The 14,441-nt window shown below is 39.8% G+C and overlaps 1 protein-coding gene across 10 annotated transcripts in view; it reads left to right on the forward strand.

The window, feature by feature from the left end:
• The window catches only part of LOC127577273 (anillin-like), a 47,943-nt gene extending 33,570 nt beyond the window's left edge, over window positions 1–14,373 (forward strand). For 5 of the 10 annotated variants that reach the window (XM_052028326.1, XM_052028329.1, XM_052028332.1 and 2 more), the window contains 5 exons: window positions 6,200–6,253; window positions 6,944–7,030; window positions 7,324–7,431; window positions 8,221–8,393; window positions 11,135–14,373. In XM_052028326.1, coding sequence (XP_051884286.1) covers window positions 6,200–6,253; window positions 6,944–7,030; window positions 7,324–7,431; window positions 8,221–8,393; window positions 11,135–11,258 — 546 coding nt within the window. In that variant the 3' untranslated portion in view covers window positions 11,259–14,373. The remainder of the gene's footprint in view (window positions 1–6,199; window positions 6,254–6,943; window positions 7,031–7,323; window positions 7,432–8,220; window positions 8,394–11,134) is intronic. The other 5 variants (XM_052028328.1, XM_052028331.1, XM_052028333.1 and 2 more) reach the window with 1 other exon arrangement.
• The last annotated feature ends 68 nt before the right edge of the window (window positions 14,374–14,441 follow it).

Raw genomic sequence — 14,441 nt, forward strand, 5'->3', positions numbered from 1 at the left:
TGAGAAAGGAGTCCACCTTCACAAAGGGAATTTACTCCATATCTTGTTTGCTCTTTGATTGTCTATTCACAAACTCAACATGAGATGTAGTTGATCACTTGTGAAATAAATTGAAGTGGCAGTATTTTGTAGACTCGTCCAAGTCTATTTCCAGGGGTGCTGAAGCCAATCTAAATAGTCTATTTCGCCATAACTGGTGGTTGAAGTGTGCAGTTTATTGGATATGGCAAATGCTCAATACTAATGTACCTCTTTCTTTTAATGGGCCAATTCATCTGGCGGTTGGAGTCTTAATGGGTACTTAATGGCTTTTCTTGTCAGGAGATGGGTAAACAGATGCAAGTGCTATTTGTCAATCTTTCAGCTGGCTTCTGTTTGGCTCTGCTTGGCCTCCACTGATACTGAGCTCTCCACAGGAATCTTCTGGTCTTGTATTTCCTGGCCTTGTAGCAACATGTGTCCATCAACAGTGAACTAGATGATATTGGCATAGATTAATACATCTAGTCTGGCAGGAGGCACATCCAGCTGAAACTCTGGAGGGAGAACTATTATTGAGGTGGTGTTTCCTTGTGGCTTGTTCAACTGATTTCATCAGTGAAGTTTCCGATCAAGGGGCTGAGGGTGCCAACTTCCCCATTGGACAGTGACAAGCTGCTGAGGAAGGATTGACCCAAGCCAAAGGTCAGGTGGAAGAGGAAGGCTGAACAAACAACACTAATTCCCACCCCACCACCAGCCAGACTGCTATCATTTTAGCTCCTGACTCCCTGGGCTTCTAGCTTAGCCAAATGTTCACCAGGTGCTAGGTAAGCTGGCATACAAGTCTGGCTGTGGCAAAAGAATCTGGCTTTAAAACTTCACCCATGCTTTCAAGGGAAGATTGGATGTTGAAGTTGGTCAGGGGCTCACCATCTGTTGATACTCTGTAAAGACAGATCAGACCATTGGATCAGAAAGGCCCTATATGCTAGCTTTCACCAATCAGCTGAAGGCTGGCCTCAATAGGAAATTGCACCCACATACATGCTGGCAGGATCAACACTGGAAAGTCTGCCCCATTTGGGGAAAATGTTAACTCCTTGACTGGCTTTCATGATGTGCTTGCAATATAACTGAAGCAAAGCTCTTTTTTCCTAACTGGAGTCCTGTGCAGTGAACTTCTGACTTTCTTACCAAGGTGTTGATGGCATGACTCCAGTGAACTTTTAACATGTCTGCATTTAATTTCATTTTATTCAGGATAAAATTTGATTTTGCTCACTGTCTCTGGCAATTGACCCAAGAGGATAGTGGTTTCACCTGGGGGAAATGATCTGGTCCAGACTTGGGGCTTGTGATCAAGGCCATCCCAGATTTCTGACTGGCCAGAACTGATGAAGTGAGCAAGTTATCAATGGGGCTGATCTGTGCAATACTAATTTTAATCCTTGAAGGTATAAATTGTGCAGCTGTTTTCATAACTGGAGTCCTGTGCAGTGAACTCCTGACTCTCTTACCAAGGTATTGATGCTGTGACCCCAGTGAACTTTTAGCATGGTGAATTTCTCACATTAAGCAGATTCAGTAATTGGGTAGTTCAGGGGGTGGAAAGGAAATGAGAATCTAAAGGACACACTAGGTTTTCTCATTTGAGAGTGTTTAGATTGCTGATTGGGGTATCTAGGCAGTAACTTTACCCAGGGAAAATTACTCCAAATTACATGAAGTCTTGTGAACTTGTGTATTCATTACTCTGAATATTCATCCCATCCTATAACTTGACTCTTGAGTAAGCAGTACCAACTTTGATTTACTAAGTTTAAATTGTTCTCAAGTGTTTGGTAGACTTGTGTCTAATTGGTTTTCAGTATTACTTAATAAAAGAACTACAATTAAGACTTTACAAATTTCCAATTTCTATTACTTGTACTCTAACATTTAGAAGCAGGCTATACAGTATTTAAGCCTTCTCCATTGCACACTAAAGTCCTACTAAATTTCTCAACTTTTCTGCCCTTTCTCATTTTGTATGGTATTTTTAGCATTCAAAATTGACTTGTTTAATCCAACTTTAGACACAAATCTGTCATGCTAATATATACTTTGCTCACTCTAAATCTCTAGTCTTAATTTTTGTAGGAATTTCCCCTGTGCCACTTATCAAATGTCCTGTGAGAAATCCAATTTTGGTGTATGCAAATGCACCTTTCCCATTGGAGCATGAATTCAGTATGCAAGTTGAATGGTCTGTTCCCGGACAGTGAACCTGGTATTCTCAGCTGGTGCCTCATCAAGTAAGGGCCAAGTCTGCTTGCTTGGATATTTGCAGGGAACATTGATCTATTGCTCTCCATTGTCCAAATTCCACTCTGTTCACTGCCCCTCTTGTCTACCTGGTAGTTACACCCACATTCTTAAGCAGACCAAAGGAAATTGTCTTGATTTCCAAGATTACTGTTACCATATTTTTGATGGATTCTAGTATTTTCCCTACCACTATTAGACTGGTTCACATCTTCTAATATTCTCCCCTCCCTTAAACCTAGCGTTGCCAAGAATTCTACTGCAATGTATCAGATTCCTAAAAGCTAGGGAATTTGGGAAGATCCAAATGTATTCACTTTTAGAGATGGGCAGTAAATGTCATCGCCAAATTCTGCAAAATAAAATGTAGCCATTCTTTTCTTACTAGTCTGTAGTGTAGAGAATTTGCCAGTTTTTATTCTATTTCTTATTGCTCATTAATCATTGAACTATTGGCTCCAAATGATTTCCTACAGACTCTATTCCTGTGTGTGTAGGCAGGCACACTATTTATAGTGTTTACCATTTCTTTATTCTGCATATAACTTCTATCTGCCTCGCGGATCTACATTTACTTTATTTTTACATGCTTGTAAAAAAAAAAATTGTTTCTCTCATGCAGTCTGATTACATTATTGCAGCTTTTGTTTAAACTCAATTTATAGGCTTGGTACTCTTTTGGCAATGTAAGCTTCTATTTTATTAACTTTTTGTTTCCATTGGAGTTTGCATTATTCATTGGGAATGCAAATTGAAAATTTGCAAGTCTTAAATACTTACCATGGCTTGGTTATCAACATTTCCCTCATTCCTCTGAAATTGGCTTTAAATTTGGGATTTGCCTGCAGCTGTCACAAGTTTGTCAGATGTTCTGTTGAATGCCATGTGGTAGTGGGATGTGCATACCCTTTGACACCATTACATTTAAACTAGTGTTCACTAGGTCATTATGTAGCTCTCATTTTGAGCTTTCTGTAGCTATTGGATTGGAAAGTGCATGATATGCTACTGGACCCATTTATGTGCTATTGCTTTTAGTTTTTGGGACATTCTTGATGTTTCCTCCATTTCCATAATATTACTAGTCTGAAAGAGAATCTCCCTTCTATCTTAAATATCTTCAGAACCACAGTTTGAGCTTATTGCTTGATGCCTTGCACCTTTTGTTGCCACTTTGTCTACAGTTTTCTGCCCAAAGAAAATCATTTTCTATCCAAAGTTAGTGGTGCCTCAGTATTGCCTGTTTAATGGTGCATATTTATTGCTGTGTGTGTGCCGCAGAGGTTCTGTGTATCCTGTTGTCTTTTGTGCTCTCAAAAACATTGAGCCAACCAATGGAATATCAGAATGATACTGCCTCTGCAGAGTTGCCCAAGGACTTGCTGTAGAGTTTTCACTTGATCTTGCTCCACAATTTCCATTTATTGGAGAGCAAGATGTGTAGGCTGTAGTCAAAATTCTTCCAGCCCCTGCTATTCACTACAGTGAGGTGTGAACTTCTCCCTGGACTCGACATTGTAGTTGAACAGTATACAAGCTGTATAGATTCTCTTGCTGCAGTCAAAAGAACATAATGGCTAGAAGCAGGAGTAGGTCATCAGCTTCTTGCCTACTGCACCATTTGAACAAGGTCATAGCTGATATTTTACCTCCTGCCACTTGCCTGCAGTCTCTTGGTTCCCTTTAATATCTAAGATTCTGATCTGTTTCAACTGTACTTGACTACTGAGCCTCCATAACCCCTTGGGCAGAAAACCAAAGGATTCATTGCCACCACCCTAGGTGAAGAAATTTCCCCTCCAATTCTGTCCTGATGGGCTGGCTGACTGGTTCCCAACACCCCACCTAGGGGAAACATTGCTTTACCTAGTATATGTGGACTGCTTGTTAATCATAGCTGGTGGCCCATTGTATGTTTGTAATGATGTCATGCATGCTGTCTTAGTATTCTTAACAGATTTGCGCAACAATAATCTAGAGATTTGCCTTTCGTGGTTTAATACTTTTAATTGTATACCTGCATAAATTGTCCAACATTGCATTAGTTTCTGAATGTTACTACTTTGAGTTCTTTGGTTTCTAAGGAGATTGTAGTGTGAAAGCTCATAGCTGTCATGTGACACCATCGGGTACTGGTCGAAAGTGACACCACTGTCAATAAAGGTCTAGCTCCACCCACCCATTAGCACACACTCTTGACCATTGGTTCCCATGCGCACACCTCATACCTGGCCATGACCAGTATCTGTTGAACTACCTGAGCTAGCTCCACCCTGCTTTCCAGCACTGTAAAGAATGTCACATGTGCGTAGCTCTTTCTCTCTTGATTGCTGCTAGGGCCAAAACCACACTGAGGGACCACTGGTAAGTGTGCACTTCCACAGGGGTCTAGGAGCGTTTTAAGTAGATTCCCAGTAGTGTAGAGCTGATGCTTGTCCAGACTCAGGGGGTTCAGGCACTATTGCGTTTTCCCTGATCGTTTGTAACTAGTTCACTGTGTGTGTGCACTTCACCCCTGTTGTGACTCCCTTCACATTTTGCGATCACCTGAGTGCGTGTGTGCACCCATTCCTGTTCATTCTGTTCCCACGTTTGTCTTTGTAAATTCCTTTTTTTAAATCCAAAGACTGTGTCCAGCATCCTCTACCTTTGGGACCCAGAAGAAAATTTTCCCACAGATGGCCCTATTTTTTTTCTTAGAACCTACTCAACAGTCATGATTAGGAGCTCTGAAGGCTGTGCTGTACTGCACTAGATGGGCAAGCATAGCCTTGAGCTTCCAGGCATGGCTTCAGAACAGTGTTCCCTTTCCTGATGATATCTTGCCACTACCAATACCTTGTTCACTTTTCCTTAGCTTGATTGGCCCCCATACAATCTGGTCATTGCTGTTTTATTTTTTGTTTTGCTACCAATTTGGAACAAATGTCCTATTTATTGGTCAGTGGCAAAAGACAAAGCTGCTTCACTGCTGCATCTGTAGTCGTGCTACAGCTAGGCTGGTCTTTCCTTGACCACTAATCAAATCTAAACCACTACTTAGTGAAGGATGTGCCTGCCTTCTGTATGAAACATTTAGGCAATTCTTCCCTGATGCATTGCAATGTCTGCACCTCTGACCTAAACTGAGGTTCCTTGAATTGCACATGCACTGCAGGGATTGCCCCTGATCATCATCCTGCTCCTCAAGTTCATCTATGTTTAACACTAACTGTATTCTAAGTGAGTTTCTTAACTCCACCCTTTTATATTTTGGACTGGGGTTATCAAATAAGTTTTTGGGTTCTTGGCATTGTCCGAAGTTCATATTTTGAATTGTAAGTTGGAAAGTTAAAATTGAAAATCTGCACAAGACAAGATTATCACTAGAATTTTCATCTTGAAATGAGTGTGATTTAGCATTGAGAGAAATCATCTGATTATTGAAGTGCATTCTGATGCCCTTGTATGGGACATCCTTCTGAACAAATTACCAATTTTGTTCATTGCACAAAATTGGATTTGGACAGTTTTAATTAATTTTCTAGAGCCCCTTCACATGTTGTTCAGAGTGTTATGCCTTTATGGAATTTAATGCCCAAATTAAAGTTTGCAATTAATTTCAAAGCAGTGTTAGGCACAAACAAAAAATGAGATTCTTTACGGGACCCAGTCCTTCAGCTGAGTTTTTCTCCTAATGGAAATTGCTACTTTTGAGATGCTCTTCTCACTGGGTTGCTGGTCATTGGCAAATAACCTTGTGGAAAACTCCCACTGTTCATCCTGATCATTTACTGTGTCTGAGCTACAGATGAGCCCGTGGAAAGATATCAGAACTGACGTCTCAAGTGCCATCCATTTGTTCCTCTTTTTCAAAAAGTTACTTTAAATTCTAAATGTCAATTAATTTGTACTTGTGCTCTCTTTACTATAGATGAAGCTTGATGGAAAAGTCAGGCAACTGCTTGGAGATGAGTTTCAGGACAAGGTTGCTACAGTTACCTAATACCTAGATGCACCTAATCATTAGATTTTCCTGTGTGTATCATAGCTTTAGTTTGGGACTAGAAAATGGGTTTCTGGATTGCCTGCTATTCACAAAATCATCAGTATCTGTTATCAATGCCTATTTAGTGCACTTCTGTATAGTGAGATATGTGGTTTACAGAGCTTGAGTTCTTTCTGACACTTCAGTCACATACTATAGTGGCTCTTAAACCAATTACATATCTGACATTTTGGACAATACATTAAATTGTGATTTGCTTATGGGGGAAATGGATAATTCACATGTATTCTCTAGTCCAAACTACAGCTTCGTGCAATGTAGCAGTAGCTGATCGATCCGGCTGGAATTTCTCCCCACTTCTGGCTTGTCTTTGCATGGTCCTATATTCAATATTCTCAACTATAGCAAGTGTGTAGTGCTGAAGTTCCCTACCAACCAAGCTATTGCTTGCTTCTCTATCATAGCACTTGCATATCTGAAATCTCAGATTCTGGTTCCTTGCAATGTGGTTAACCTTTGCAAATGTTGTTAAGCCATACAAGTATGTGGTCAGTGTATGAACTTGTTTCTGTTGATTAGAGTTTTCTATTGTTGATCTGGAGTTTAGTGTATGGAACTGTATTGCAAAAGTTCGTTATGAAATACTAATGCATCTTTAACCAAATGCAGGTTCCGTTCCTGTCTCCCCTTGAAGGTGCCATCTATTTGAAGTTGCAGTGCCATTTTCACTCCTCCATCGAGCATTCTGGATTCCTGGTAATTGCTGTTTTATGCTTTGAATGCCTCCAGTTTCTTTTATGGAGGTGAAATGGTTACAGACAGGAAACCAATGGCTTTCTTTTCCCAATTTACTGCTCAATCTACCAAGCATCCACAAAAGGATGTATGTTGATATGGAAGAGCAATATTAAGTGTTCCACGTGTAGTATGGATTCTCACTAGTAAATTTGTCTCGTGCTATTTATTGACCAAGCAGTGCAATGAGAAACATTTCAAAAGCTGTCTGATTCTTGGACTAGAATCATTCTAACACTACTTCTTTTGTGCAGACTGTATTTGAGGATGTGAGTGGGTTCGGTGCATGGCATCGTCGGTGGTTTGTGCTGTCTAGCAACACGCTTTCCTATTGGACTTACCCCAGTGAAGAGAAACACAAGGTGATTTAATAATATGAAATGTTTACATTACAGACTTGTACTCTATCCAAACCATTTGGTTGCTCTGCCACTTCCAAAATTAAGTGGCATTGTAAAATGTTGAACCAATTACAAATCTCTTTGCTAAGAGCCAATACTTATTATGCAAGTTTACAATTTGTGTACTGCTGCTGTTTAGAAAACTAGTTTGATCAACAGTGTCTAACAAATCAGCAGATTAACTGCACAGCTAAGTTTCTAAACTTTATATTTTCCCCTTTAAATGAGCTTAAACCATGTGGTTCCTAAGGTACTGGCAACACTAACTTTCTATATCAATTTTTGCCTAATGTTCTGGATAGACAACACCATCCACCATTAGGCCATTGCATCTGTGTCCAAGAGCAATTGAATAGAAACCCCAACTGATGCTTTTGCTCTTCAGACTGACTTTTTGAAAATTAAATTCCCTATCCTAAGTAGATCCACTAACTCACCAACATTTATGCATTTTAAATTTCAGATTTCTTTATATAAATCAGTGTTATTTCTATACTGTATAAAATTCAAATACCTGGTACACTATGCAAACTAAAATACTAGTTTGTGTTTTTGGTGTATGGAGAAGTAGTAAATGGTTAAGATTTGCTTTGCACTGGGACTTTCGACCCCTTAAAGGGTTACTGCTTTGTAATGGTCTCTTTATGTACTGGGTTTCAGCTCAACTGTCTACTATTGAGAATGTGTAGTTGTGTTATAACATTTTAAAAACTTGTATTGAGACACAAGTACGCTCTTTATTTTGTCCAGAAACCTATTGGCTGCATTAACTTGGCCGACTGCACCACAGACAAGATTGAACCTGCCAGTCGTGAGTTCTGTTCCAGGCCTAAAACCTTGGAGCTGATCACAGCACGGCCTCAGTCTAAAGATGATCGTGAAACTCTAATTGTTCAGTGTCGTAACAAACTCTGCTTTACCAAGTGAGTCTCTTTAGCCATCGGTGTTAAATGCTTAATTTTAAGGCGAGTTGCTAAATATTTCTCCATGGCATTGCTTCCTAAAAAATATGCCATTACATTTTTACTTAATTTCAAGGCTCTGGTAAGAATGGAGAGAGGTGACGCTTGGCCAGCTTGAATTCTGCTTCAACTTTCTCAACAAATATTGCTCTATACTACTGAATGTTGCAGTCTTGTGATTAATTAGGCCCTTGTTTTTTAAAGAATATTTTGGCTTCAGGGTAGTATCAGTTAATAGAAGACATTGTTGTTTATGCCACTTTGTTTTACCATTTGTTGATCGTCAGTTGGTAGTACACCTCCAGGTAAACAAGTGAGTTTAACTTCCACTCCAGGAACTGAACACTAGTAACCTCACCAGTTGCAATGAGCTGACTGACTACATAGGGCCTTGGTATTGCAATGTGGCCTGGGAAACTAGGCTGATACTGTCAGTAGATTTTGGAGGTTTTTCAAAGGAATAAGGTGTAGTTCAGATTGCAAGTCCTTACAATGGCTTGTTGCAGCTAGTGTCTTGTGGAACTGCTATTTCTTGCAGGTTTTGTTTTGCACCCTTCATGACAAAAATCTGCATCAAAGTCCTGATGGTCTTCCAAGTAGCATCAGTTCAAAATCTGAAATTAAGTCTGAATCTTTTTTCCTGATGGTTGACGCCTGTTCCTGAAGTATAAGGGACATGGAGCAGCACTTCATGTTTGTAGAGCAATACAGCACAGAAATAGGCCTATCTTTTGCACTATCAACCACCTACTTTGTGACATGCAGAAGTTTGGGCACCCCTGGTCAAAATTTCTGTTACTGTGAATAGTTAAGTGAGTAGAAGATGAACTGATCTCCAAGTCAAAGTTAAAGATGAAACATCCTTTCCAACATTAAGCAAGATTAGTGTATTTTTTGTACAATTTTAGAGTGGAAAAAGGAGCACCATGCAAGTTTGGGCACCCCAAGAGATTTGAGCTCTCATAACTTTTTACCAAGATCTCAGACCTTCATTAGCTTGTTAGAGCTATGGCTTGTTCAGTCATTGTTATGAAAGGCCAGGTGATGCAAATTTCAAAGCTTGATAAATACCCTGACTTCTCAAACCTTGTCCCAACAATCAGCAGCCATGGGCTCCTCTAAGCAGCTGCCTAGCACTCTGAAAACCAAAATAAATGCCCACAAAGCAGGAGAAGGCTATACGAAGATAGCAAAGCATTTTCAGGTAGCTGTTTCCTCAGTTTGTAATGTAATTAAGAAATGGCAGTTTACAGGAACAATGGAGGTCAAGTTGAGGTCTGGCAGACCAAGTAAACTTTGAGAGGACTGCTCGTAGGATTGCTAGAAAGACAAATCAAAACCTCCATTTGACTGCAAAAGACTTCAGGAAGATTTAGCAGACTCTGGAGTGGTGGTGCACTGTTCTACTGGGCAGCGACACCTGCACAAGTATGACCTTCATGGAAGAGTCATCAGAAAACCTCTCCTGCATCCTCACCACAAAATTCAGTATCAGAAGTTTGCAAAGGAACACCTGAACAAGCCTGATGCATTTTGGAAACAAGTCCTGTGGACTGATGAAGTTAAGATAGAACTTTTTGGCTGCATTGAGCAAAGGTATGTTTGGAGAAAAAAGGGTGCAGAATTTCATGAAAAGAACCTTTCCAACTGTTAAGCACAGGGGTGGATCGATCATGCTTTGGGCTTGTGTTGCAGCCAGTGGCACAGGGAATGTTTCACTGGTAGAGGGAAGAATGAATTCAATTACATGCCAGCAAATTCTGGAAGCAAACATCACACTGTTTTTAAAAAAAAACTGAAGGTGAAAAGAGAATCCTAAACACACCTCAAAATCCACAATGGACTACCTCAGGAGGCACAAACTGAAGGTTTTACCATGGCCCTCACAGTTCCCCAACCTAAACATTGAAAATCTGTGGATAGACCTCGAGCAGTGCATGCAAGATGGCCCAAGAGTCTCTCAGAACTAGAAGCTTTTTGCAAGGAAAAAGGGGTGAAAATCCAACCCCCCCCCCCCCCCCCCCAAACAAGAATTGAAAGAATTAGCTGACTACACAAAGCATTTACAAGCTGAGATACTTGCCAAAGGGGGTGTTACTAGGTACTGACCATGCAGGGTGCCCAAACTTTTGCTTCGTGCCCTTTTCCTCTTTTGTTATTTTGAAACTGTGTAAAAGATGGAAATAAAAAAGTAATCTTGCTTAAAATATTAATGAAATGTGTCATCTTTAACTTTATGCCTTTTTGGAAATCAGGTCATCTTTTACTCACTTAGCTATTCACAGTAACAGAAATTTTGACCAGGGGTGCCCAAACCTTTGCATGCCACTGTACATCAATCTCTTTATTCTTCCTCACATTATCTTCACCCAGATTCCACCACTTAGTTACACTCCTGCTTTTGGGATATGGGAGGAAACTAGAACACCTGGAGGAAACCGATGTGGCCGCAGGGAGAAAATGCTCACTCCTCACAGACGGCATCAGAGGTCTGAGTTGAACCCAGGTTGCTAGTGCTGTGAGGTAGCAGCTCTACTAACTGTGCCATTCGTGGGGTGTCTGTGATGCTAGTATGGCTTGTGTTAAGACAGACTTTTGTTACTTAAATGAAAATTTATATTGACTATAATTTCAAATGAACTTTTATTCTCTGTGGAACACAAACCAAACAATGCCACTTAACCTGGTACTACTACTTGCAGATACTGGCTGTCAGCTGATACAAAGGACGAGAGGAATTTGTGGATGGAGAAACTTAACCAAGTCCTGATCAATCTCAGTACATGGCAGCAGACACCACACTTGGCATGTAAGGATGGAATCTGAAGATACCTGCAATGGTTCATCCTGTGAGCCACCCTCACTATAGGAAATGGGGTGGGGATGAAGACTACATTTTGTACTTAGGTGCTTTGCAAATAGTTGACTACATATCCAAGTTAGTTAATTGCTGCTAAAAATTACTAACTGAAATTAATCCAAAGAATGTTTATATTAAAAAATGTATCTTATTTCTCTTCCTCCTCTCCCTTCCACTATGTTTTTATTCTCTTGAAGCTATTTTCAAGTTTGAATTTGTATTGTTATGTGCAAATTACTGACTAAGCCCATGAAATTCCAGGTTAGTTTAATAGATTAATGGTATTTTCCCCATATATGCTGCAAGGAATGCCAAAATCAAACATGGCAGCACAGTTGATCCAACATCATGGGAGTGTTGAGGGCTCTGATTTTGCTCCCAAATACAAGCTTGATTCTTCTCCTCCTCCTCCACCACCACTGGGCTCTTGGCATATTTTGGATAAGAGATTATCAATTTGTAGGCCATTCCAGGGCTCACCTGTAAATGGTCTAATTTACTAAAAATGATGTGGTGGATGAGTTAAGTTCTCATGTTTGATGGAGGCCAGTCTTATGGAGACTTGTTCCTCCTGGTCCTGGAATTTGAGCTGGGAATTGTACATGTCCCCAAAAAATACCTGTTCAGGTTTTGAATTAATGAGTGGCAAGGAGGGAGTAGTTGGGAAATCTTTATTTAATCACAATAAATATAAAAGTTCTAAATCTTGTAATTAACTTAGTGTACTGCATTTAGCTAGTCTGAAATATTTCTATTCTGTCACTACAGTTTCAAAATGATACTAACTCTCGTGTATACATGTAATTCAAAATGAATAAAATATTTAAGCCTGTGCTGCTTCCCTGTTTTACTTAGTTTCAAGTTCCACCTTTTTCTGAAACCAGACTTCTCATTTCATAGTCCATCAACAAAGAATTGTACTGTAGCTGCTGGAAACATTTTCAGCAGGTCAATCAGTACATGTGGAGTGAAATGTGACTTGGGTCAATGAATGTTCATCATGTGTAATGTTAAACAGATTTTGGGGAAGGGGAAGATGGGAGATTAAAAGTAAAATGGTTCAAGGCAAGATGAATGGCAAGCAGAAAATTAAAAGATGGGGCAAAAATGAGTGCAACAGTGATGGACAGATTTCAGAATGATACTGTTGTCCAGTAAATGCTTAGTTAAAATGTATTCCTTGGGTTTATTGGACTACACACAGGACTAATCTTCCATCTAAAACATGCATGTAGATCAATATCTACAGTCATTAAATAAGTGTTTGGACTTGGCTTTGTAGTGGTGACTTCATAAGCAGCAAATGCAGTATACTAAATTTATTTACTCTAAATTATTGTAGCTGGGAAGTGTTTGAACCCTTAAGCTGCAGGAAGGGAGGTAAAAGGGGTATAATGTAATACTCACCATGTGCACCACGTGTTGGGGAAAGAGGTTAGGATGATTTGAATGCACCAAGGTGTCATAGAAAAGATCTGAAGCATTGCACATAAGTTGATAAACTAAGCAAAGTTGAGATGGAAGCATAGTAAAGGGGGCTTGAAGATTGTTCTGAGATTCTGTAAAACAATGGACTTGATTCTCAAAGAATGATTAAGTAGGTCCAAATAGCCTATTTTTCTCCAGTTATCTGATTGGTATTGGGGCATACTATTGTTTAATTACAACAATGCTCACTGCCTTATCCTGTGGAATTACATGTGCACCTTGGTTCAAAGATGAATCCAACTGCAGGTGAAAGGGATGGAGACACTTCACAACCTGTTCCCATGTCCTAAAGTGCTTTATAACCAATACACCAAGCAAACTGTAGTCACTTGTAATGCAAGAATGTTTATTTCTGATTTCCAGCAAATCTCATTCCAAAAATACAGGGTACTACAGGAGTGGTCATGTATTGTTTGAGGGCTAAATACTAGCCATGACATGTGAATTCCTATTCTTTGATGTACTGGTTTGTCCACTCAAGACAGGTTTATTTCCACTTCAGGAGTCATAGCACAACAGGCCCTTTGGCCCACTGTTGCGCTGACCTTCAAACCACTCTTAAGACTATCTAACCCCTTCCTCCCACATATCCCTCTATCTTAAATTCCTATAGATGTAACATCTCATCTGAAAAAGCACCACCATATTGCTGTACCAGAGCATGAATGTCCTATGACTAGCATACCACTGAGACAAGCCTGACAGCTAAAGGTCCATGTTTTGTAACATTCCATTTCAGGCTTGAAAGTTACCTCTCAACTTTGCCTTAAAGATTTCCCTGACAATCTTCACAGACTACATACTGTGCACTGACCAAGATTACCCATTTCTCTTCCCTGTCTCAGCTCAAACCCTTAACTGTTGCTTATTTCTAAACTTGATCATGGCAGTGTACTCCAGGCTGGTCTCCCTCTCAAAATAACTACCCAATTCTTAACCTGCACTAAGTTTCCATCACTTATGTTTGCTAAGTTAAATGGTCCCCAGTTAAGCAGCATCCCATCCTTCCTCTCAAATTACTTCAATTACATTTAATCTCCATGCATTCCTCTAATTCTGACCTCTTGATCATCAAGATTTAATTGGTCCTTGCTTTCAGCTGCCAAGGCCCTAAACTCAAATTCCCAAACTTTTCTAAATGGTCCTCAAAAGCTCCATTTTTAGATCTGCCTTAATATTTGCCTTTGTGGATCCTTGTGAAATTTGACCATTTAGTTGCTACTTTAAAGACAGTATTGTTGATTGAAGCTATGTTGTTGCTCCTTGTGTAAATAAGGCAGCCGTTTAACTCTTTCAACCAGTACAATATATGCAAAATAAATTTAAAACTTTCATTCTCAGATGGCTTGAATATTTTTAAAGCAAAAATTGGGACATAGGAGAATTCAACACCAATGAGTACTCCACACAAAAACTCCAACTGAGAAAGGTTAATTCTTTCTCAGCCTAGTCACTTAATTCACTGAAAATACTATTTGGTTACAGCATCCTTGGATCTACCTCTGATTGCTTGTTTAATGAAGTTCCTCTATGTACCAGTTTCACATTCACAATTGTACTTGAGCAACAGGACCCAAAAATAATCCAGAAAACTCCTGCCAGAAGCCATTTATTTCAATTTCAGGGTCAGAGGCACCTCAGGAATTCTTCACCTGGTCTTT

The sequence above is a fragment of the Pristis pectinata genome, chromosome 13 (assembly GCF_009764475.1).
Source record: "Pristis pectinata isolate sPriPec2 chromosome 13, sPriPec2.1.pri, whole genome shotgun sequence".
NCBI lineage: Eukaryota > Metazoa > Chordata > Chondrichthyes > Rhinopristiformes > Pristidae > Pristis > Pristis pectinata.